The sequence below is a fragment of the Excalfactoria chinensis genome, chromosome 18, assembly GCF_039878825.1.
Source record: "Excalfactoria chinensis isolate bCotChi1 chromosome 18, bCotChi1.hap2, whole genome shotgun sequence".
NCBI lineage: Eukaryota > Metazoa > Chordata > Aves > Galliformes > Phasianidae > Excalfactoria > Excalfactoria chinensis.
In genome coordinates this window covers 428,689-443,967 of record NC_092842.1, presented here as the reverse complement: position 1 = coordinate 443,967, position 15,279 = coordinate 428,689, and the positions used below count along the sequence as shown (strand labels likewise).

Genomic DNA, 15,279 nt, shown 5'->3' with positions numbered 1-15,279 from the left:
AAGATGGTTATTATCTTTTGCTGCTGCAAACAAGCAATGGTTTTGACTCAGGAGATCTGAGCAGACTCACTCTTATCTCTCACTGCAGTGGATTTCAAAACAACGAGCTATGTGAAGATCTGATTTTCTGCAGTTGTAATGAAGTGTGTCCAATGAGGATGACAGTGGTACAAACAAAAACAACTTGCTTGCTAGCTCAGCAAAATGGCTGTCACTTCCCTCTTTTGTATGGGTACGGAGTCTCTTCCCTGGGTGTATGTTTGATTGGATGAGCTTTAGCCACAGGTGTAAATCCTGAGCAACGTGTTCAGAACTGCTTAATTGAGCCAACAGCACAACTTCCATTCAAATCAAAACACAACCTTTAGACACTGGAGGTGGTACTTCTGAGAGGATGCAGTATAATTAAAGGTGTGAAGTCATTGACTGTGAAGGATATTGAACCAGCAAGCGATCTTATCAGCCAGGGGTGGTGCAACCAGAGGTATCGGTAGCCAAGGATTAGCATTGGTAATCATGGCTGAAAGTGTAAATAACAGTTCATAGCTGAGATAAGCTGACTGTGTGTGCCTGTCCCTCATTGTTCCAAGTTTGATGGCATCCTGCCTTCCTCTTACTTAGTTTGAAACTGGGGAAGGAAAAATGTAATGTCTAGACAGTGAAGCTGATAGGAAGTTGGGTTACGTTGTGTACTCACGTGTCTTCTTTTCCTTTTAGCTCTCTGTCCTAACGTCATAAATCAGCGGCACTTGAGAACTCTGAATTATCTCTTTTACAAGAGGTTTGTGGAGGTATGTTTCTATTCTGCGTGGCGGGGCTGTGAATGAGTTTCTGTTTGTTTTCGCATTCTGAGTAACTGACATTGCAGAATTACATGGACTGCATGTGAGCAAGCTCTTGTGATAGCTATTATGCAGGCGTGCTGGGTGTGCTATCAGACCTGCATGTTCTGTTAAAGAAAGGCTGCCGTGTCCATTCATATCCCAATGACCAGGAGTTGTAATTACACAGATCTGGGTCCTCGTTCACCTGTGTCCCCAGCAGTGCCCTGGGACATGTGTACAGCAGCACATGGTGCTGAGTGGTGATCTGATGACACTGCTCTGGCACAGGCAGTTCTGTTTCAGGCCCTCCTGATCCAGCAGTGATGGCTCTGAGCTGTCGTTCCTGCCTAGCAGAAGCACCGACACAGACCTGGGGAGGCTGGGGCCATTCCGCATCCTTCATCACAAGGCTGTAGTGTTGGATGATGTCATTCTAGGGACCATTCAGAGAGAGACGAAAGCATTTGTCCAGGTGTATTTATTTAGCAGAGTGGAATGGATTCTTTATCTGGTGTTCTGCTCTCCCTGGCCTTCCATTTCCTTTGTTTTGCAACTTACGCTTGATTTAAAGTATCCAAGCTGGCCAGTGACTTCAATTAAGGTACATTTGGCAGCTGTTTCTGGACACCATCCCTTCTTCTGAGAGCTCTTTGGTGTTCTGTGTTTACCATTCTCAGCTGTGTATGAGGCCTGGTCAAACGGCTCCTTTATCTCAGCCGTATTTAGATTACATGCTTGTACATCTCCAAGATGTTTTCTCTGAGGCTCTTTCTGCCCCTTTGCTGTTGTACCTTTCCATAGACGTGGCACTAGTAGTCACTGTTACTCTGCCAGAAGCCAGCAGTGAGGCTCTGGCATCCATGGCAGATCAGTCCCTTGCAGCCTGCTTTCTTGGCAGCGTGGAGAACAGCTCCTGTCCCAAGTCTCTCCCAAAGTTGGCTCTGAATTACATTTGAATGGGAATTTTAGCTTATCGGTTTCCTTTCCCAGGCCTCATGATTTCAGAGGATTTTTCATGACTTGGCCGTGGAGAAGAGTTTGTCTTTTCGTATTCTGGAGGCTCAGCATTGCAGATAATCCCTGAGATCACTTCCATGCAGGAGCCCACGGGGACAGCTCTGTGTCCGGCTGTGCCACGGAGGGGAACAGTCTATGGACACAGTGCGGATCTCCTGAGGAGAAGGCAGCAGTAAAGATCCACGTGTTCCACCACAGCACGGCCCATTTCAGCTTTGCTCAGCGATGCTTTGGGCATTGCAGGAGCACCGCTCAAGTTAATGTGATGGTTTATATAAATGATCCCAGCTCTGGGTAGTGGGAGTGTTTGAGGCACTGCTGGGAGAGGAGCTGTGTTGCCCGTGTGCTGCGGTCAGGTAGGGGCTTTTGTCCCGCGTGCTGTAGCTGCCCGAATGACACGGTGTAGGCTGTTATTCTACCATTCTCTGGCTGGTGACGTATGAGAAGCACAGGTTTCCCACGCATTCCTGTATGCATTCCTCAGTTGATGCCAGTGCTTAAGATGGTGTGTTAAATTTCATCTCATGTGCTGCATTCTGCTCTTTGTCCGATGGCTCAGGAGTGATTTTGTCTTTTCAGAAAACCATGACTCAGGAGAACTGGGCAGATCACGTTCAGGTGAGTACAGGTTTCTCTCTCCCGTTTTCTCAGGCTTTATTTGCTGGGGGTTATTTCAGGGTGTTCAGGATAGACAGCCAAATATTGGAGCCCAGCTGTCGCACTTTTGCACTTTCTCACATCTTTGCATAATTATGAGGAGGAAGAGATTTTCTGCAGGCAGGTAGCAAACTGTGTGAGCAAAACCAATGTCGGATTGCCCACCGAACAGCCGCCTTGGGAAACGCTCAGCGGGCTCATAATGTGGCTGTTAGGGACCGTGACTCCTACACCGTGTGCTCCAGGACATAAGGAGTTTTAATAATGCAGAAAGAAGCATTTTCTTTTTCTGGGTGTATAATAGGAGAGCTCAGGCAACTGTGTTTCGGCCTGATACTGCAATAAGTACATCTATGACAGTGAAATATTGAGAAATGGCACAGTGACAAACCATTAGTGACAACTGATGCAACGTGAGATGTTGTGCCCTATCTGAACACACCAGATTTGGTTGCACTTTCAACATGAGATGCTTCTTCTCCCTCCCTTGAGGTAGAAGGAAAAGGGAGAGTGCCAGTTCATGAGGAAGTGTTTCTTAAGACAGATGGTTGATAAGGCGGCCAGCATCCCTTCGTGCTAACTGTGAAACCTGCTCTGTGTCTTTCTGAGCTGAACTTTCACATGCGGCGTATTGTACCCCTGCAAGAGGCCAGGCACTGTGAGGGAAGAATTGGTTTTGTCTCTTGATCTCAGTGATCTTTTAAGCATATTTGTGGTTTTCCTTTGATTCCCACAGACTTGAAAGCCAACACAAGTGCCAGCTTCTTGCTGGATCAAGACCTGACATGGGATTGACCGTGAGGGTATAGCAGACATCATTGTCACGGCCTTGGTGTGTGCAGTGAAGGGGTTTCTGCCAGTGCCATAGTGTGGATGGTGGGAAAAACCTCCCAAAGCCTCCTGATTAACACACAAGTACAGATCGTGTCAGTCATTTGTAGAGATGGGCCACGTGGGAATTGATGCTCAGGAAGGTTTGGAGCCTGGCAGGATCTCAGCTGGATGCTGGGCTGTGGCAGGAGGTCGTCTTTGCTTTCTCCAACTAATGCAAACGTTGCATTTCCTGATTGCTGCATCTTACCCAGTTTTGATAGCTGTGCAATTATCTCATGGGTAGTGCTTAAACTTGCCTGTTATCAGCCCTAGCCCTTCGTGCTATCAGAGATTACTGTCTTTGGCATCACATTAAAGCAATCAGAGCCTGTACCTGAGCATCTGGAGGAAACTGAAATAACTGCATGTGCAGCTCAGCTGCTGCTTCACGCTGCTTAGCAGCATGGCTGCTCCCAGCAAAAGAAAAGGAAAATCTCCAGGTCTGCTTTGTTTACCATTGCAAAAACCAAGGCTGACTGTAACTGTTTTTGCAAGATTGGGCTTTACCTGAGGGAAAAAATGTCCTTCTTGCTCAGCATTTCACCAATGACTTGGCATGTTTTGACCAAACAACAACAACAACAGAAGGGCATTAGGCAGTGCCTCGTAGGGCTGGAAATGGCTGTGGTTGGCGTTGTGTGTCCCATCTGTGTGTTTAGTTCAGGCTCACTGCAAGTTTTGGTGTCTGGAGCTCTGCCTGGCCATGCAGCGCTGAGTGGGAAGCAGGGGGAGGGATGCAGAGAGACCGCTGGGTCCTTTGGGGCAGCGGGAACCAAAACTCCCAAAAACCCACAATTGACAACAGCCAGAACTTTTGCACAGCCATTTTATTTCTGTTTTGGAAAGCTTCCACGGGTTTAAAGCCCAATTTTTCTTTGCTACATCTGTAACAAAAGTCTTAAATTATACAGATATCAAGAGCCCCGGTCAGAGTGCAGCCCCTCTTATTCACAGCGGCTGACCACAGTCCGTATGGCGATGTGGTGTTACTTTTTGTTCACCCAAAGCTGCACAAGTGCAGAATGTTCCTGTTCCTGCCCCGTGGGATGAATGGAGGTGTGATGCTGACTGCTCCTACAAAAGGCAAAAGCCCCGTAGTTAATTGCGGGGCCGACAGAACCTGTTCTCAGCCCTGTAGCAAACTGGTTTTGCTCTCTGCTGCCTGCTGTGCTGGCCGGGCTGCGGCTGAGCAGGCAGGGATGGCAGCCGTGGGCAGGCAGGGGCTGGAGGGAAAGCAAAGGGATCAAAACATCTTCATCCCGTAGGGAAAGTGCCCTCATCAACTGCCTGTTGGCAAGCCCTGCCAGCCCAGGAGGAGAGCTGCGCTTTGTGTGTCTTCTCCAAGCACGGATACCTCGGGGCACAGGGAGGGGAAGAGCACTCTTCTTGCACAGTGCCAGCTGTGCCGCTCTGCATTAGCTCGCCTAACTGAGCCTGTGAGCTGCGTGGAAACACACAAGGAGAGTGCCTGTCCTCACAAGCAGAGGGGAAGGCGTGTAGGATATTGATGGTAGATATGCAGGAGAAAAACAGGCAGGGCATGAGCCAGCTGTCTGCTTTGCTGTGTGCCCTTCTGCTCCCATTTTTGCATGTTTATTGCTTTTCATAGCCTTAACCAGCTGCATAAGGTTAGTAGAATTGGGTACAAAAACTGCAGACCAACCGGTGCGATGCTGATCCAGCCTCACAGCTTGGTGTCATCTGCAAACTGCTGAGGGTGCACTCAGCCCCAATGATGATGTTAAGGAGCAGCGATCCCAGCACTGACCCCTGTGGGACGCCACTTATCTCTCACCTCCATCTGGACAGAGTCCTGCTTTTTCATCATCTGCCGAGCTTTTAAAAATGAGCACACATAGACAGCAGCGTGGGTGAGGGGTGTGGGGAAGTGCTGCTGGTGGCACATCTCACTGGTTTAGCTGTCAGAATCTGCAGTACTCGTGCAATGCTGGTGACACAGCGTGGCACCGCTGTCTCTCTGCGGGGCCATTCTGACCCCAATGAAAGTGTAACTACCTATGGAATAAAATGTAAGAGCTATTACACTCAAGAAAGTGATTTTGAGGGGTATTTAAAGGGCAGAATGCAATTACTATTTTATTTCTTCTTAAGTTCTTGTGGCCAGAACACCTGGCCAATAATCCTCCTCTGGGGAATCTTTAATAAGGAGAAGAGGTCAGAAAGGCCTCTTTGCAAATAGCCATATCTGGTGTCTTTCCCTCGGAGCCCCGAGCTGAGGCGAACTTTTAAATTGGCTCGAGATTGTTCTGAGTACTGCAGTGTCCCCATAGCATAAGGAACTTAATATCTGTAGGGAATTAGGCAAGCTCTGCAATGCAAATGGGAATCATACTCAGGAGGTGATTAATATACGATGTGTTTTGCAGTATAGGTCTGCCTGTCAAATTACCTTTCAGTCTCTTTGAGTGGACTGTTTATTCAGGGATGTAATGGATTTCATCACTCAGATGTTAAATCTAGACTGGCTGTTTTCTGGGAAGGTAGAACCCAGAAGGAGTTTAACCATGCGCTCAGTAGTACGTATGGCCTCTCTTCCTGCAGGAACAGAGCTGGGGGGTGACCAGTTTAGTTCCTTCTGGCCTTACAGCCACTGGGGGAATCTCTGGCTGCACTGACTACTCTGTGCTCTGCCCCATGCTGGGCTCAGGCTGTCCCACTGGGGTCCCTTGCAGTGAAGCTTTTTATCTGTTGAAACCCAGCAGGATTTCACCCCCCATGCTGCTCCCGTTGCTATTTCCATTCCTCTCCCTGCAATTTGTCCCCTGCTCAGAGACCGATCACCAGCTCAGTGGTGGTGGGAACGTTCCCATTATTGATCATGGCAACCAGCCCCTCTGCTTCTGCCCCAGCCCTTTTTCTTTATGTTTTCTGTTCTCATCAGGAGTCTGTGGAGGGACCGTACAGCCATGATGTAATGTAAGAGAATACTGCACCTGAGGGGATAGTAGAGCACAGAGATATTGGGCAATGCAAGTAGCAGGCAGTGTAAGGATTTCCTTCTACTTTCCAGTTCAGTTTGTAAGTGGCATCATGTTCTTATTGATAGCTGAAACACCATCAGATCTGCAGAGCAAAAGGGATGATGCATAAAACAGGTGTATCTGTGGATGTCTCTGGAAAAGCCTACTGTGATTCTTCAGTTACATTCTGCTTTCTGGATGGAGAGTAGTAAAATCTGCATCTCTACTAATGAAGTTAGCACTGTTATTCTAAAGGAAATGGGAACTTCTCATTTAACAAGCTACAAATACGTGGGAAAAGCCAAAGATGCTGTGCCTTCCATGCCTTCCTATCCAGAGAAAAGTTAGCAAAGGACGATATATATCCTTACAAATGAAGACCTCAGTGTACCTCCTGCACAGCTCAAAGAGGGTTGTTGTGTGATGGACCTGGAGGGCAGCTGTGCCTAATAGTCGTTATCACAGTCTTGTTTATATTCCAGCTATTTCTGGATAACACAGTTGTGGTGAAGCACAAATACAAGGGCCAAGCTCTGGGAGTTCAGCCGAGTGTCCATCTCCTGCTTCAGTGAGGTGTTGGTAAGGAATTGTTCTGAGAGCTCAGCACCTCCGCTGTAAAAGTTCTGTCCAAACAGCCTCTATGCACAGATGGAACCAGAGACTGAAGAGAAGGAAACTGGAGAGAACGCTCTGGGGAAAGAAGTCATTCTTAGAATAGTTTCACTGTGTTAGAGATGCTTTCTGACCTTAAAACTCCTGCAGTCAGACAGCACGGGCTTGCTGCTAAGCAGCATAATAACATTTGTGTCACTGGCATGCATTCATTCAAAAGCACAGCTTCATCAGAAAGAGATTTGGTATGGTATAAAAAAGAGGGTAATTGGCTTATGGCTGTAGGTTGAAAGGTCAGCGTTAGATTAAAGAGTAAGGCCTTCAGCAAGCTGTTAGACTCAACTGATATGCCCTGGCGGGATGCTTAGTTCAACCAAATTGGAAAAACATTGCTTTTGTGGGGAATATAGGAAGTACTGTCATTCAGAACATTATAGGAGTATGTGGGACATCCGAGGCCCTTAAAAGCTACACTGGGACTCTGGTGTGGCTTCCAGGATGCCTGTCACTGACACCAAGCTGTATCAACTACAGGAAAAGTAAGGACAGTGCTGTTCCTCCAGAACTTAAAGCAGACGAGTATCCACGTTCTTCCTGCTCTAATGCAAAGGGGATTTTATGAGGAGTGCTCACGTTGCTCCTGCAGCAGAAACAGGCAAAGAAAAGGATGGGACACTGAGCTTCCTGCTCACACAGAGCATTGTTTGAGGAGGAAGAACGTTCTTCTGGATGGAGGAGTCGTGCAAATGGGAAGGAACAGGAACCAGCCTTCCCTTGTTCGCTCTGCAGGAATGTGCATCTCTGAGGAATGTTGGAATTATGGATTTGGGAAATCAGCCGTTTGCTGGGGTGTGAATTTCAGGGTTCATTCAACCAACACTCTCAGGCAATTCTCCTTCAGAACAAAAAATCACTGGGAGTGTAAATGCACCAAAAGAGATTAAAGGAGAGGAAAACCCTCTGCCAAGCTTCGCTTTTGGTAAAGATCCCACAGAGATACCTTCATTGCAATGGCTGTGAGCCAGGTGGGGATTGCGATGGGTAACATGAGTGGTAGCCCACATTCTTCTTGTGGGTGTCTATTTATCATAGACCAGTGATGGGAGGAGCGAGGGCTCCCAGACAAGTATTTCCATTGCTTACATTTCGCTTATTCACTTGGAAGGCTTTCCTAGATATAAATTCCCCCTGTTACAGGCCTAATTGAGGTCGTGATGCAGCTGAGGACCTGCAGCTCTTTGCTGACCGATCTCTCATGTCGCTGTTCCCACAGGAGCAGTGCAGCTCTGGGGGGCACTGCCAGCCATTAGGGCTGCGTCCAGCCAGCGTGGCGACAAAGTAATGGGAGATTCCTTTTTTGTTGTTTGCCTTCATAACAGCATTTGGACCTGAGCAGAGAGTGGAGCAGGAAGGAGGAGGATGTTTCTGAGGCTCTTCCCTTGCCAGCAGGTTCTGATGAGTTCTGCTCTGGCTGGAGCTGACACAGCCTGTCAGTAGCTGTGAATCCTCCTGCCCTGCTGGGGAACAACAGTGCTGGAATTCCACCTCTCCTTACAAAGGAGTTTACGAATTCTCATTATGCATGTGGCTGAGTATGGGAACATTTAATTGAGCGATTGGTTAGGTTAATTGGTGTACTGGTTTAGCTTGTTAAGGTTAATGTTATGGTTTCCAAGACAAATGGGAAGGCGTCGTGGTGGCTTCAGTTCCTGTGCATCCTGATGAAGTGTAACCCTGCTCCTCACAGCAGAGGAGACACAGCGATGGTGGTTTTGTTCCTGCAGGCTCTTCCTCTTTGCACATCCGCAGCTCGCAGTCCTGCAGTGAAGCGATGCTTTACTCTCTGTTCTCATCCCCGCGGCACCGCTGTCGTCTGGCAGCCTGTGGCTGTCACTGCAGCCCCTTGCTGTGCTTTCATAGCTGCCGTGCAGCTCCTGCAGACAGCTGTGGTGTGAGTGGATGTCACGCACTTCTGCTGAGTTGGATTTTGGAATAACCGCGATCTGGTTGCAGTCCTTCAGGCAGCCTCAGACTTCTGCTGGGCCGTACAGGAAGCGTCGTATTTTCCTTGTGCATGAGTTCATGCTTCAAGACACAAAATAAAATAGAGTTATGTTATGGTGACATTTGTAGCAAGTTATGGAAGTGCTTGGCAAGCACGCGAACCTTCTTAGGCTTGAAGGAATGGGGAATGTTGTTGGATCGTAGGAAGAGCAGGCTGGGTGAACTTCAGTAGCAGCGCAGGTCAGCCCATGTGCAGTGTATGGTGGGAGCCTTAAACTGGGGAGCAATTGGCTGTTTGCCACTGTGACACTTTGTCCGTGTGTGTGTGTGACAGGGTGACAAAAGGCTGACAGATAAATGCTACTTCAGAATACACTGGGAAGATAAGGGATGCCAGTTTGTCTTCAGTGCGCTGTTATTGGTCTCAGACAAAGCATCTACTGTGATAAGTAACATATTACTTTGCACTCTGAAAGAGCTTGGCCCATTTCCCCATCCTCATTCATCTTCGGTCCTGCCAAGTGCTGGAATCTTCCCAGAAAATATCTCCATCCTGCCATCGTGGGACCAGGAGGTGTGAGAAATCTGGAAGCATATCAAGACTGTGGCTTATTTGTTCGGAGCAAGTCCGCAGTCCTTTACTGATCCCTGTGATGAACCACGCTCAGCAATCTGGGGGCCGGGGTTATGTTAGAATTCAGAAGATGCCTCTACAGCACTAGTGAGAAACAGTTCTTAGTCTGTTTGTTAAGGAGTTGTATTCATTTTGGATTTTGATGGATGCCATGTGATTATTTCTTGTCTGAATAGGGTTAGCTTGACTCTGCTGCTCATAGAGGCACACGTGTGCAATATTCCCTGAGCAGGTAGTGGAGGGGAGGATAAATTCTGCAGGTGAATGCACCCTGATTTTGTGCACCCATACACCTGGAGCTGTTGTGGGTTGTAGGTAAGGAATGCGAGTTAATTATGGGTTAAAAAGACAGAAGTTCTGATGTTCCCTCTATGAAAGTCCCTCAAAGTGTCAGGCTGCACCTACACTACTGCACAGAGGAGGACCATGAAGTGAGCCCTGGATGGACTTGCAGTCTCGTGGTGGACTTTAACAGACAAGCTGGACATTCCTATTTCTTCTGGCCACCATTTGGTGCAGTGTTGGACTTGTGAGCAACAGATTGCATCGGTGGGACTGTAAGAGCTGCAGAGGGGAGGCAGCCCAGGTGCAGACCTGGCCGGGGCTCACAAAGCAGCCGCTCCTCCCAGGTGTCCCAGGAGCACGGAGCTCCCCGAGGGGAGTCCGGCACGTTGTCTCCCATCGTTGCCCTCGCCTTGATCCAAGCGAAATGGGGAGTTAGGCTCCTCTGAATGGCCTCTCGAAGAGCCGTCTCACCCAGCTGATGGCGGGGAGGCTGGGAAGCCGAGGCTCCTGATTCACAAAGGTAGTGTGAACATGCCCCAGGGAGCCCATTGCCAAAGCTGTGTTGAAAGAGAGAAGAAAGACCACTTCCCCGCCATTGATGTGGTAATGGCCTCCAGAACACTGAAGTGTGGCTGTGTCAATGACGCACTGATCGCTATCTGAAAGTCAGTCTTCGGGGATATGAATGGAGGCTATTTTCTTCTTCTTCGGTTCCTAAATTAGTGCATCTGAGCAGCCAGCGCCGGGAGAGAGAGCGCGGCTCAAGTGGTGAGAACGTGCTCCTTTCTCATGCTGCTGCTTTGTGCGCTGCCCGCGGGTGAGCGGCCGGCTGCGCTCCCGAGGAGCCGCGATGCAGCGCGAGGAAACCGGCAGCTCTCAGCCGGGAGCGGGGCGGGTACCCGCGGGTCAGGGTCCCGTTCTGGGGGAGAGCGGGCTGAGCTGCTGCTCGGGGTCCCCGCTCCGCTTCCATCTGTAAATCCCGTCCATAAATGAGCTGCTAACGCGGCTCTCCGCGATGCACGGACGGCGCCAACTGCAATCCAGAAACCTCCATCACAAATAAAGCAACAGTGCCAGCGCGGTTGGATGCTCGGGGGAACCTGGAGGCACCTGGAGGCACCTGCAGCACCGCAGTGACCCCAGGAGAGCTCCTCACCTCCTCCCCCCTTGCAGCAGTTTTGTCCTGAGCCAAATCCTGGAGCAGAAGGCACAAAATGTCACCCTGAGTGCAGCGTTGGTCCCTCCATCCGACCTGCCCCTTTATGGGACCGCCGTCCACATTCCTGCTCCTGGCAGAGCTGTTGTGGTGGAGGCCTTTCCCCTTCTAGCAATGTTATTTCTTTTCATTCAAAGAAACAACAAACAACAAACAAAGCTATTCTCCGTTTCCGAGCACAAGATGGAATATCCCCACAGACATTAACCTTCTTTCCAGAGTTGTGTTTGTGGCTGGAAGAATAAATCTGTTATCATTAAAAAAAGAAAAAAGATCTGCACCTCATTATCTCCAGAAATAAAGCTGACGAGATTTATTAACAATTGAACTGGAGAGAGATCCAACCAAGACTTTGTGCTGTGGGAAAAAAAGGCAGAAAGACAATGGGATGGACACAGGGGAAGCCAGGAGAGGGAACTGCGCTGTGATGTTCACCAGGAAATATGTTCTTTGGGGGAAGGGCTGTGAGAAGCGGCTGGGCAGTGCAGGCAGTGCTCCCACCCTTCCTGCCCCAGGTGCCGGGCCGAGCTCAGCTGCCCCCTGTGCCCCCCGTCCTGCTGGTGCTGCTCCTGCTGTGCCGCCTCCTCCTCCGAGCAGCAGTGAAAGTCCTGCGTGTGCCCATGGCAGGGGATGTGCTGGGGCAGCTGGCGGAGCAGAGGGAGTTCAGACGTGGTGCTGAGTTTGTTTGTTTGTTTTCCTTCCCCTTTAGCTCAAGGCCATCACCAGGTTTGTTTCCTGCTCTCTGCTCAGGGTGTCTGCGTGAGGAAAACTTCTCACCTTTCAGTAACTGAAGGAATGTGAGGAATGAGGCCCCGTGGCCCCAGTAACACCCTGCACTGCTGCCACATGCTGGGGTGGAAAAGCAAGGTGCCCACACCCGGGAACAGCCCCTGACCTGCAGGAGCCTGGTGGGGCTGCAAAGGAGGGGTGGCAGGAACACGCACACCTGGGCACTTCATTCCTGTGGCCTTTTGCTACCCTACAGAATCCTGGTGGCGGTGCTCTCTGCAGTATAGCTGTGTATCTGCAGAACCTGATCCGCCCTGTAGAGTCTCAACTTGTTGTAGCAATTAAGTTTCCTTGACAAGATTAACTTCTAAGGGAGATCAGCGAGTGAACCAGGCAGCAGGACTGGCTGGAGGGATGAGGGTCTGGCTGCGGTGGCTCTGGGCAGCGTGTGTGCACAGGTGGGCTGGGCAGGAGGGGTTGCTGCCACCCCCCGCAGCTCTCTTGGCTGTCGGCATCACCATACTCTGATTTCCAATTACAGCTGCTGTGTTGCAGCACCCTAAAGAGCATCCAGCAAGGGGGTGAATGAGAGAACAGAGCCTTGGTGGACCTGAGTGTCAAAGTGAAGACTATTATGGGCTGTATTTGTCTGTTCATAGCTGCTCCATGGTGCCATGTGTGCACAAAGCATGTAAATGAACCCAAAAGCCATCCTCTGCTATGGTTACCTGCATGATGAGCCCAAAGAGCTGTACTCACTGCTCAGTCATGGGTTCTGATGGTGCCGAATATAGTTAGTGTCTGAGACCAACCAAACTGTGGTAGCCACCAGCAGGCTGCGTGGTGTTGCTTTACCCTCACTTCTCTCTGCTGCACCCATGGCTTTCAGACAGATGTTCCCTGAACAAATACAGTTCAGAGCTGCCTTGTTATTGAAGAATCCAAGGAGCCTGGTGAGCTCTTTGCAGCCAGATGTGCTCTGTCTCCTAGCAGAAAGAAGTGCAGCATTTGCTGAGCTTGAGCAGTGCAAGTCCTGCAGCACAGGGATTCCTGCCCCTTTCTGCATTGGTTCCTGGCCCTCGGGAGGACACTGTCTCCTGGGAGGGGTGAGAGACACCCACGATGGACGTTGCACTGACATCTTTCTTCACCTCTGATTCCTTCCAGAGCACAGTTGGAGAGAATCGATGGCTGCAGGGGCACCTGATAGAGCTGCTGCTCAGATACTGCGATTGGAGCACAGCGGCAAGATGGGCACAACGCTGCAATGTGCCCAAGGAGATGCTGCCTTCTGAAGTGGCTGATGAGCTTCAAAAGCTTCAAATGCAAGAGAGGTAAATACCCTGTTTCGTGCCTGTTCTGTGTAGATTACTTATCATACAAGGGCTGTGTATTTGCTTAAAACTGCCGTAATGCTTCCTTAGGGAGATAGCTTTGTGAAAACTTCCTCCATTTACTGAGATCACACCTTGGCGATGAACGTGGCACATTTGCTTTTCATGTGCCTGGAAGTGTCTGGGAAGGTGCACTGAGAGCTCACTCGTGAGAATTTAGAAGCTATATGAGGTTGTTTCTTTCTGTGGAGGAATCTTTAGACTCTCTGCCAGGTTACCAGCACAAATGAAATGATGTGTGTAGGATCTGAGCACGCATCTGTTTTATTGAGTAGGTGCTGAAGCTGCAGCAGCTGCCTGTTGGAAGCCAGGAGGTTTTTGCATGAGGTGTAATCCCTCAGAACACAAAGGGGTGGTTAACAGGAGTGTGACCTGGCCACAAACTGCGTGTCAGGAGATAAAAAGCAAAGAGGTTGGGAATGCCAGTGCATGCCTCTGCTCCAGGAAGCCTCCGTCTATTGCAGGTGGAGTTGAGGCGCGCTGACTAGCATGTGCTCTGCCATTCATGGGGGCTGTAGCAGACAGGCAGAATCCTTTGCAGCCCCAGTTTTCTGTATCCAGTTGCGATACCTGCTGTGGTAGCTACTGTAAGATTAGTGGAGCCACGGAACCTAATAAAACAGTCTGTCTGCATTACTGTTTATTGAGCTCAGAAGGCAGCAGGTTGCCAGTGAGGGTGTTCACACTGTAGAGGACAAGGTGGTACCTGCACATAACTGACAGCATCTCCCCACTGGATGCACTTGTCCCTCCCGAGCTCTGCAGATGAGAGTATTCCTGGAGACCTGAGACTGCACACCTTCATTACATAGTTTACACAGATATTGACCTCCCCGTGCACACAAATGGATGGAAAGGGGTATTTGTGCAGTGAAAGCTGCTCTGCTGCAAAATTAGTCCCACAGTCCCCTAAACATAAGGTTAGTAAATATTTTCTCAAATAATAAACCATTTCAAGTCTCTATGGGAAAGAGACTATCCAGAGATTTGTGTCATGTCCAAAATAGCTGGATATTTTTATTAGCTTCTTTCCTCTGATTGCATCATCTGGCTGAGACGCCGCAGCAATACACTGACCTCCAGCTGCGAGGCCGTTCCAGGAGGCTGTGCTGTGTTCTGTAAGGACAGAGTGCTGTGTCAGGTCCTGCTGGGCAGTCAGATGGCTCATTGCTGCAGGCATCTTCCCAGCAGTCCCACAGCGTTAATGGAGGCACCGAATCTCTCTCTGTGGCACATCTGAACACCAAGGACACGTGCTCTGTGGAGGCAGCTGGCAGCGTGTTCTTGTTCTGCTTGTGTAGACATTTTACAGGGAAGGGGATGGAGAAGGAGGCACTGGAGAACTGCAGGCAATGCATGAAGCTTTGCTGGAAAAACAATGAGACAGACTCACCTGTTCCCTCTGGGAGCAATCCTAGAGCCCAGCAGCCCGAGGTTCTCATTCTGAGCCAGTTTATGCTGTGGGGAAGTGAGAAGCTCCTGTTTGATTCAGTGCTGGTCTGAGATGACCATGAGAAGAGGAGTCAGGATGAAGGAGAATGAGATTATAGGGATGGTGAGGAAAGAAGAGGTAAGAGACAGAGTGGAGTGTCACGGGGAAATGCGGAGCCAGCATGAAATAAGGGGATTAAGGCACCCCAGTTTCTCTCCAAACCAGCATTTGCCCTCATTGAATACTTTAAAGCTGTTGTATCTGCTTCTATGCAGGGTAGAAGAGGCAACCAAAGAAGAGAGTTACAGAGAGGTTAAGAAGAAGGATTATTACCAGCTTCCTATTCCACGTGCAAATATTCACTTATTGCAGAACTGGGAAGAGATGGTGCAGTGCTGTGAGAAGGTGCTGCAGGTGAGCATCCTTGTGGTGTGTATGCTGGGAGATCGGGGAGCAGAAGCTGCATAAGAGGCAGGTACATGGGAGTGCTTGTGGGTCACTGCCATTAACATCTCCCTCCTCAAGTCAAGGGCTGCAGTGAGGCCTGAAGGCTTGTTTGCCTAGGGAGCGTGCTGGGAATTGCTGCAGCATGGAAGCCCCACAGGTGTCGTTTGAGGGCAC

At 49.6% G+C, this 15,279-nt stretch overlaps 1 protein-coding gene across 10 annotated transcripts in view; it reads left to right on the top strand.

The window, feature by feature from the left end:
- The window catches only part of EXD3 (exonuclease 3'-5' domain containing 3), a 176,371-nt gene that overhangs the window by 66,814 nt on the left and 94,278 nt on the right, over positions 1 to 15,279 (top strand). For all 10 annotated transcript variants that reach the window (XR_011905549.1, XR_011905548.1, XM_072352860.1 and 7 more), the window contains exons 10-13: positions 718 to 791; positions 2,421 to 2,459; positions 13,000 to 13,166; positions 14,934 to 15,072. Coding sequence is in view for 8 of the 10 variants with exons in the window: in XM_072352860.1 (XP_072208961.1) it covers positions 718 to 791; positions 2,421 to 2,459; positions 13,000 to 13,166; positions 14,934 to 15,072 (419 nt within the window). In the remaining 2 variants the exon portion in view is untranslated. The remainder of the gene's footprint in view (positions 1 to 717; positions 792 to 2,420; positions 2,460 to 12,999; positions 13,167 to 14,933; positions 15,073 to 15,279) is intronic.